The following is a 10,440-nucleotide window of genomic DNA, read 5'->3' on the forward strand; positions in this document are numbered from 1 at the left end:
TATATTGAAGAAGAAAGGGACAAAGCCATTCAGAGAATTCACTGTGGGAGAAATTAATGGGTAATTTTTATTTTTAAGCCATTGTTTCATTTCACTATGTAGTCAAGCAAAAACATTATGTCTTAGATTTGAGAGGGCTATGTTGAAATCGAACAATTTGTTGCTATTATTTAGGCTGGTATTTTAATAGGTGCTTAACATTGGGCACATTTGTTCCATTACATTGTAAGGCATAGATGAAACTCTATATAAATAAGATTAGAGCATGGCCATAGATAAAATATCAGGCATTAACCTTGTAGACTCTTGATTTTGGAATGGTTTAGCTCCAATATTTGAATAGCCAGAGTGATCATAGCCTGGTTCAAATAATTCTGCTTAATGTGTTAAGTGATAATTTCACATACTTCTTTCTCATTTCCCCCTATGCCTTTATAGAGTGGGGAATTGCCTGATGCATCCTGAATTCATTACTGTAATTTGTGTACTGTGCATTGACTGAAACCAGTTTAAGTTGCATATTAGCACAGAATTTGAGCTCCTTCGCTTTGTGTAGATAGTAGGCCATGAAGTTAATGTTTCATTTATAGCATTTATTAAAGGACTATGATGGTGGTTATGATTTATGATCTTTTCCTGGCTAATGCCTGGTTTAAGATATACTGTAATCTGCAAAGAATTTTGATTTTCTTAATAATTACCATGGCTACAGGTCCAACTATCCTAACACTGAGTTATCATTGGCATCACTTTTTCTTACTAAAAAACCCCCAAAACCAGAATTATTGTTTTAAAATTAGAATTAGACATGAGCAATTACCTAAACCAAGCATCTCATTTGACACATAAGGAAGCTGAGATCCAGTGAAGTTAATTAGGTTGATGGCAATCAGAAAGTTATTAGTGTTAGAGTTGTAGCCAGGAGGTAGACGCTGGCTCCTCTGAGCTCCAGACCAGCAGCCTAGGAACCGTCCTGCCTTGCTGAAGTGGAATAGCCACTGCCATTTCCTCTGTTCACAGTGTGAAAGCATTCGCTCTTATCGCCCCCTAACTCTCTCCTCTGTCTGACTGCAGCATCGTGATGCACCCCAGCAAGGACATGCTAATCTCCTGCAGCGAGGACCGCCTCTGGAAGGCAGTGGGGCTTCCCAAAGGCAACGTGCTTCTCACAGGAACCGGCCACACCGACTGGCTTTCCAACTGCTGCTTCCATCCCAGGTCAGTTCACACAGTCCCGAAACCAGCCGAATCTCTCCAGGGAATGCACTTGGCTATTCTTCACTCTCCTGGCTTTTTAAATTGAAAGATGAATAATAGACTAAAACTGTACATGTTTCATACGTACAACTTGATGAGTTTGGAGATAGGTATATATCCTTAAAACCATTACCACAGTCTATCCTATCAATATTTCTATCGTCTCGGAAAGTTTGCTGCTACCCACTTTATTTATTATTATTGTTATCATCACTGGAACACTTAACATAAGAGCTACCTCCTTAGCAAATTTTTAAGCACACAAGATAATAGATCTCTAAGACTTACCTTGTATAAATGAAACTTTGTACTTCAGTGATTTTGATGGCACTTTTTTTTTCTCTGCAACCTTACAACCTGAATTTAGAAAAGTGTAGATAACGTGCTCCTTTGGCTTTCATTATATTGACTTTATAGATTGATTGCTTTTGATATTTGGTACCTGTAAAACTTAGTCACATGCTGATACATTTAACAGAGTGCAGAGCTTCCCAGAAGAAGCATTATTGATGCTTCTTGTACGCACAAGCTCTGACAAGACACATGGCTTTCTAGAAAATAATGCATGCTAGTGTTTACTTTGCCTCAGTTTATCGTGCAGGTTTTTCTTTTAGAAGTAAGTTATCTACCAAAAAGGATCAGAAGATAGTGATCAATTTTGTTAAAAATTAAATGGCAATCAAAATATTAAAGAGATTAAAGTTGAACTGAAAGCATTGAGTTCTGTAGTTTTCAGAATTCATTGAATTTTTGTACTGCAAAGGCCAAGGACACAGAAGGAAAGATATTGTTAAACACATAGACACATTAAAAAGCTCTGCCCACAGGTGTTTGTAGGACAGTCTTGCATCCGGCTCTTTCTAACACCGTATTATTCTTGGAGACTCATAGGTTTGGTGCAATTTCTAAACCATTCCATTGGGAAATTTTGTTCTTAGGAGGATTCTTATTGGTGTATTTTCATAAAACTCAATTTTTTTTTTAATCTTGGTATGATCCAATATAATAAATTGGTACCCTAGCTGGTTTGGCTCAGTGGATAGAGTATCAGCCTGCGGACTGAAGGGTCCCAGGTTCGATTCAGGTCAAGGGCACATGCCCAGGTTGTGGGCTCAATCCCCAGTAGGGGGTGTGCAGGAGGCAGCCTATCAATGATTCTCTCATCAATGATGTTTCTCTCTCTCTTCTTCTCTCTTCCTCTCTGATATCAATAAAAAATATTTTTAAAAAATAATAAAATGGTATTACACAAATCGACCAAAAGGTGGAACGACTGGTTGCTATGATGCGCACTGACCACCAGGGGCAGACGCTCAACGCAGGTGCTGCCCCCTGGTGGTCAGTAAGCTCCCACAGGAGGAGCGAAGCACAGCCACAAGCCAGGCTGATGGCTGGCGAGCTCAGCAGCCCGCCTCCCAGGAGGTGCTAAGATGTCATACATCCCCTCAGGGCTCCCAGACTGCAAAAGGGTGCAGGCGAGGCTGAGGGACCTCACCCCCTCCCCCCACCTCCAGTGCACGAATGTCATGGACCGAGCCTCTAGTTGTTAATACAATTAGATAGAAAGAAACTGAGTTAATGAGAGGAGTAAACTATTTTTTTTTTAATTTTTGAAAATTTTCTCAAAGTCTAATTTATCTTTAGTGCTAGATGTTTGAACTTAAGTTGTGAGCATGTATGCATTCTGTACCTGTTAGGAACATGAAGCCCATCTTGTAAGCAGAGACAACCCAATTAGAAGTGTAACCTATCACTTACGGAGCTACTGGGCACAGTAGTCAGATTTCCATAAAGCCCAGTTACCATGACAGCCAGTGACTCAGATATCGTCTCATTAGTTCTTGACCAGCACAGGTTCTTTTAATAGATTTTCCCATTTTCCCGCTCAATTACTGAAATTAAAATGAGGTGAAATACATCATTATTCACTCATAATATGAATTTACGTTCAGTACTTTCTTTGGCAAAATTGTAGTAAAATGCAGCCACACTGTTTGCTTTTTTCTAGTGCACGAGATAAAAATAATGGGAGAAAATACATTTAACCAAAAGTGTTTTTAAATGAGTGATATTTAATAGCAAATATTCTTTGGTAGGATTAATTAAAAGAAATACATTATTGTCAAAATAACAGTAAAAATCTTTTTTTTTAAATAGAGATTGATTTGTTTTATTTTTCAATTAGAGTTTACATTCATTATTATTTTGTTTCAGTTTTAGTTGTACAATCTAGTGGTTAGACAATCATATGTTTTACAAAGTGATCCCTCCAGTATTTCCAGTACACACCTGACATCATAAAGAGTTATTATAATATTATAGTCATATTCCCTATGCTGTACTTTACATCCCTATGACTAATTTTTAATCCCTTCACCTTTTTCACCTAACCCTCTCCCATCTGGCAACCATCAATCTGATATCAATTCTGAGTTTATAAATCAGATCTCATTGTATAATGAATGCTTAATATATGCAAATCAACACTGAAGATCATATATGTGTAACATATATAAAATACATGCACATAACATGTATTTATATGATGCTTATATCCTAAGGGTTGTTGAAATTCATGCTTTCCAAAACTTATATTTGTGTCATTTGATTTTTATTTTGGCTTAAGTAATTTAGTAAAAAACAGTTTCTTTTTGAAGACAACATTTTTTCCTATTTCTCTACATGCTTTACCTATAATTTAAAAATAAAACAAAATAAATTTGATTCTAATATGATACTTTCATATGTAGTTGTTTCTCCAGTTAAAGAATGCCATGATAATCTCGCTTAGAGCCCATCTTTGTGATCTGCTGGATTCTGCTCCCCGGGAAGAGGCCCAGAATAGACACACTATACATACTGACATCTGCCTAATTGCTGTGCCCTTCACAATGAAAAATAAATGTGTACATTTTATTCTTATTTATTTGTTATTGTTGGCACTATTACAGATGTCCCTCATTTCGCCCCTCTCTAGCCACCTCCATCCACCTCTCCTGTCCCCCGCCTCTGACCATTTTTTTTCTGTAACTTCCAATTATATGTATTCTAGATTACTCCAAAGTTTAAGCCACTGTTTCTCCTGCAACAATGATATAAACCAGACTTCTTTTGGGGGTCAGTCCTACTTGATATGACAGTGGTACAGCTTGACTGACCCAAATCAGTCTTCATTGCCCTGTTTCCCTTGCCCTACCAGACATCATCAGGACATAATCAACAAATACAACACTCATAGTGATATTAATGTGGGGCAAAAGAGACCGTCAGGTAAAAACTAACCTGAATCACCTGAGGATTCAGACAATATGATGTTGAAATATATAGAATGAAAGATCTTATAAATATGTATAAGAAGATGCTGACAATGCCATTGTCATCAAAGATTTCAAAGTATCTTTCTCAGTTTTTAATCTGTCAAGAAAATTACAGTGGAATTAGAGGGATTAATAAACTAGTAAGCTCTTTAATGGTATATATCTTGGATATTGTACTTTATGAAGAGAGAATACAAATTATTTTAAATCATTCATTGCTAGATTTTTTAAATGTATAAATCTTACATCAAAAATTTAGCATAAGTGAATTCTTCAGAATAGCAATTACATAAACCAATATTTGCAAACAAGATTCATAAAAAGAAAATAACATATCAATTACTAAAATATAATAAAATCTGAATTATCAAAAAGCAAATAAGTGAATATTGGCCAAAGAAGAACTATAAATAGATGTTACTTAGTTGGTAAACAACCACAACCACAATACTTATCAAACTTGAGATGTAAACAAAGCTATATTCAGAGTAAAATTCATAGTTTTAAATACTGTGTTATTAAGCAAAAAATAAAAAATAAGTGAATTATGAATTCATATTGAAAAGTAAAACTGGTCAATGAATACAAAAAAGCAAAAGAATCAATAAATAAATTAGTATAAAAATATATTAATCCAAATCTTGTTTTTCTGAGAGAAAAAATAATAAAACAAGGAAGTACAATAAAATAAGTAGATATCTCAAAAATTTCTCGAGAAATAAAAGTGAACAGCATAAATATAAACCTTAGAAATTTGAAATGAATTAAAGCCACATATGCAGATACTAAAAAATATATATGTTGGAATTTTTTATAAAATAATACATTTCTATAAAAACAAACATTCCCAATAATGAATCAAGATGAAGCATAAACCCTGAACAGATAAACATTGGGAAAAACTGAGTTTTTGAATTTCTACTTGCATTCCCATCTTGAGCAGGTTTATGACTGAGTTTTGAAAATCTTATTTTTAAAAAATCAGTTAATTTATTTTTAAAAATATGTTTTTTATTGATCTGAGAGAGAGAGAGAGGAAGGAAGATGGGAGAAAGAAACATGGATTGTCTGCCTCTTGCACACACCCTACTAGGGATTGAGCCTGCAATGCGGGTATGTGCTGTGACTGGGAATTGAACTTATGACCTCTCAGTTCATGGGACAATGCTCAACCAACTGAGTCACACCGGCCAGGGCAATTTTTAGGTTTACTGAATGTTTGTTGGAAAATGAAAATGAAAAAGAAATTTTAGTTCCAAACTCAACAAATGTAATACACTGACCACAGCTCTACTGTAGTCTCATTTCACAATTATAGATGTAAACTGTTTAAAAGAATGTAGAAAATATAACTTAGTTGTATGTTTAAAGGCAATTTACAATGATCAAGTAAAATTTGTATTTGAAAAGCATGGGATACATAAGGGATCTAATTATGAAGATATCATATTATAAACTATACTAGAGGCCCAGTGCATGGATTCATGCACCAGTGAGGTCCTGGGGCCTGGCCTGCACCCTCTCACAATCTGGGGCCCCTCGAGGGATGTTGGAGAGCCAGTTTCGGCCCAATCCACACAGGCCAGGCAGAGGGACCCACCGGTACATGAAAACATGCACCGATCCTCTAGTATGCATATAAGATCTTTGGTTAATCTCTTTCCACCTTCCCTCTCCCAACTTCCCTCTGAGATTCATAGTCTGTTCCATGTTTCCATGCTTCTGGTTTCAGCTCCTACATTGAGCATCTGTCCCCTGGTGGTCATTGTGCGTCATAGCTACCAGACAGTTGGCTGGTTGCTTAGGCTTTTATATATATTAACAGACAGTTGGCTGGTTGCTTAGGCTTTTATATATATAGGTTAATAGGTAGACATTGCAGGTTACTTTAAGATGGGGTTGTTAAGCCCCATGTTTTGATGTTGACAAGAAGAATGGATTTTGGTAGAACTGGGAATTAAGAAGATCTGGTAGGTATATGTATAATTGGGATGCCATGGAGTTAGATGGGTCAAAAGAGATATGCATGTTTACTGATTTGTATATAAGTTTATAGATTCCTTAGTAGGATTTGTGTATCAAGACACTTTTTAGGAGTAACATGGGTAACCCAATCACTGTAGACCTGCTGTTACGGAATATTTACCGCTAGAGGGAGCTCAAACATTGGTAAGGTAAAGCAACCTGTGCCTTGGCATTTACTTGGTAGACTGATGAACAAGCTGTTGAAAATTATTCATTAGTCACTGAATGTGATGACTGCTGTTACCGAATATTTACCGCTAGGGGGAGCTCAAACATTGGTAAGGTAAGTAACTTGTGCCTTGGCATTTACTTGGTAGACTGATGAACTAGCTGTTGAAAATTATTCATTAGTCACTGAATGTGATGAATGAGTGGAACAATGCAGAAGGTGTGCATTGGCACTAACTTTGCACTGTTAAAAGAGCAAAATGTATGCGCTAAACAGAAGGGACCTTAAGCATACTCCAGTGCAAGGAATGGTACCTAAATAGCTAACACATGGAGTCAGAGTTTCAGGTTCCCTTGTTAGAATCCTAGCTTTACCTTTGCTAGTCCTGTCAGTTTTCTCATCTATGAAATGGGTATAATAATGATGCTACCTACTTTGCAGATCAATTGTGAAGGCTAAATGCTATAATATATGAAAAACACAAATACTATTTATTTCCTGGCACATATATGCTCAATAAATGTTACCCACTATTATTTTTATTCATTCATAGGAATTTTGAGTACTTAGAGATAGCTCAAAAATTGCTATACAACTGGTAATCTTAAATACAATGGGCTAGGAAGGGAAAGAATCCATTTCAAGTCTGGGTTACACCAAGCTTCATTAGAAGAGTACTATCCATGAAACATTAATTGGTAACATCATGTCTCCAGTTCTTAGCAAGATAAACATGGAAACAGTTATAAACTAAAAAAGGATTATAATTACCGTGAAATTACATATGTTATCTATCTGTTCATAGCCCGTAAAAACATGTTTCTTTAAAAGTTATAGCAATTAACTCTTTGTATTTCATTTTTACAGAAGAAATAATTCTGCACATTTCATATATATATTATTTAGATTATGTTTTCGCAGAAAAATGTAAAACATTTTGCCAGAAACACTAAAAATACTTTTTAAAATAGGGTTTTTTTTCTTTAGTTTTGGTCTTGGAAGAATGTAAAACATAATGATTGACCTACTTTGTGTCCAAGGCATGTTTTATTATTGGTTAGTCTATTTAGACTAATAGTGTATCAGTCTCCAGGTTAATTTTAATAGATCAATAAAATGCTCACTACACTAACGTAATAATATGTTATTTGGTCCTTACCTATACCAATATATTTGGTCTTTACCTATGCCAATAATATATTATTTTGTCTTTACCTTTTACTATACTGCTCAATAACAGTAGCATGGTTTTGAATGTAAATACAATGTCCATTTTTCTGATGCTTAGAGTTGCACTTTCTTCTGTGTGACTAGAGCTTATTATGTGAAACAGCATGTATCTTCCCAAATATCTCTACGAAATGAAAGAAGTTGGAAAGAAGTTGGGATTAGTGATTTAAACAATTTTACAGTGTTGCATTTTTTCTCTGAGTTCACTGCCTGAGGCAGAAGTAGAGCTAACGGCATCCTGTTAAACATATAAATCACCTTTATACACTGATTTATGAATTGTGAATAAATGGACCCCTCCCAAATCCCCCATATCTCTCTTTCCTGTATGAGCTACCTATTCATGTATTTCTATAGTGCCCAAAACTATAGTATGAAAGCTCCTTGACAAGTATATCATTTAATTGTTTTAAAAGAACATCTTTTTATTTGCTACAAACATAGTCAGGAGTTCACATTTCAAAGCATAATGAAGAGATTGATGAACTGTTTCCCTAAGATTGTGGTGTCCTGCTTCTTCCTGAGTTTCAGAGGTAGATGCTTTTCATAATCTGAAAATCTCAGTAGGTTATTACCAGGGTAATGTTTAGATATACCTGTTAAATAATAATATTCTACTTTATATTTTTGAAGAGGTGTGTGTTGTGCTTCTGTTCTTAATATAGTCAGTCACTTTTAGGTGAAGGGGCTGAGAATGGAAAGTAACAGCATGGTTCTTTAAATACATTTCCTGTCTGATTGTAAAAGTAATACATTATCACCATAGAGAAAAGTGTTAGGAAAATATTTTCCATCATCTCACAGCTCAGGGAAAACTTGGAGACATTGCCCAAGGGCCCTTCTCAGGCAAATGGCAGGATTGGTTATACATCAGAAGCACCTTCTAAAGTCAGGATTCTTTTCAAGTGTGGATATGAAAAAGGAGCAGCTCTGTCATTTTGTAGAACCTCTGAGTACCTCAGCTGCTCATTGTAAAATGGAAAAAACCTACTTTATAAGGTTTTCATGACAACTGCATGAGAAAAATCTATGTAAAACATTAGCAGTCATAGGCTCAGAGTAACCAGTTGCTAAGAGTAGTACTGTTGGTATTTTTCTGCAGAAGGTAGCCTAGATATGGTTAGCTTTAAAACCAATATTGTCTCTAGATCTATTGGCCTAGCATGAAAAAACAATTCTGAGTAATACTATAAGTGTGTTAATGGTAGGGTCTGTGTCTTACTCATCTTTGTGTTCTTGGGACAGAGCCGATCAATTGGAACATTATAGAGAATCAGTAAATAGTTCCTTAATTAAAATAAACAGAATTGAAGATGCTGGACCAGGAATGTGGCCACTTCCTCTCATACTCTTGGTAGGTATGATGTGATCATGAAAGGAATTCTAGAGACAAAATAGACAGGTTTAGGGAATAAAGAGGGTCCATGGGGGTGGAATGCATATGTGAAGGATAGAGGCATCTCTGGCTGAGCAATTAAAGCAATTATAAAAGCAGCCCTGACCTGAGCAGCTTAGAGGGCCATAAGGGGTCATAAAAGATCTCCAGCCAGGACAACTGAGAGAGAGCCATAAAGGAGATCAAAAGAAACTCCAACCTGAACATATAAGATGGATATGTGAAGGATAGGGAAATGTCGTAGGATAAGGGGAGAGGAAGGCATACATTCACAGAGGATAAAGAAAAGTCAGAGTACCAGGAATAAGGAAACATACTTTCACAGAGGACAGAAAAATGTCAACAGATGCCAGAAAGAGGGAAACATATTTTCACAGGATATAGAGGAATGTTGCAAGATAAGGGGGCGAGAAAAAAGGGGGCATCATGTGGATTTTGGACTTTGAAACGAAAGAATGACCAATTAGGAGAGCACAGGGTCTCCTAATTGGCCATTCTTTTTGGAATGGGGAAGGGTTCCAATTGAAAGGGAGCATGAAGAGACAAAGAGCTACAGCCTTTATAAACCTGAGACAAAGGGACACCAGACAGATTTTCAGATTTTAGATGTTTAGATTTAGATTTTTTTTCAAGTAGAAATAGAGAGAGCATTTTTTTCCCATTTTGGGGCCCCTCCCCAGGTGGTCCCTTTGGGAATCCCCCTGCCCAGATGGAGTTTGTATATGCTTCCAATAAACTTCCACATTTTTTATTAAAGAAGCCTTTTTGTCCATAATTTATTCTTCATCTTCGTTGGACAAGGACCCATGAGAAGAAGTCTGTACCCCGAACTCCATGTTTCAATTATAGAGATACTAGAGGCCCGGGGCACGGATTCATGCACCAGTGGGGTTCCTCAGCCTGGCCTGCACCCTCTCACAATCCAGGACCCCTTGGGGGATGACCACCTGCTGGCTTAGGCCTGCTCCCTGGGGGATTGGGCCTAAGCTGGCAATCAGACATCCCTCTGGCAGCCCGGCAGCCCTCGGGGGATGTCCACTTGCCAG

General features: G+C 36.6%; 1 protein-coding gene across 1 annotated transcript in view; it reads left to right on the top strand.

The window, feature by feature from the left end:
• The window catches only part of SPAG16 (sperm associated antigen 16), a 638,516-nt gene that overhangs the window by 275,389 nt on the left and 352,687 nt on the right, over positions 1 to 10,440 (top strand). The window contains exon 11 of the mRNA XM_005882297.2: positions 1,075 to 1,218. Coding sequence (XP_005882359.1) covers positions 1,075 to 1,218 — 144 coding nt within the window. The remainder of the gene's footprint in view (positions 1 to 1,074; positions 1,219 to 10,440) is intronic.

This window comes from Myotis brandtii, unplaced genomic scaffold (assembly GCF_000412655.1).
Source record: "Myotis brandtii unplaced genomic scaffold, ASM41265v1 scaffold702, whole genome shotgun sequence".
NCBI classification, from domain to species: Eukaryota; Metazoa; Chordata; class Mammalia; order Chiroptera; family Vespertilionidae; genus Myotis; species Myotis brandtii.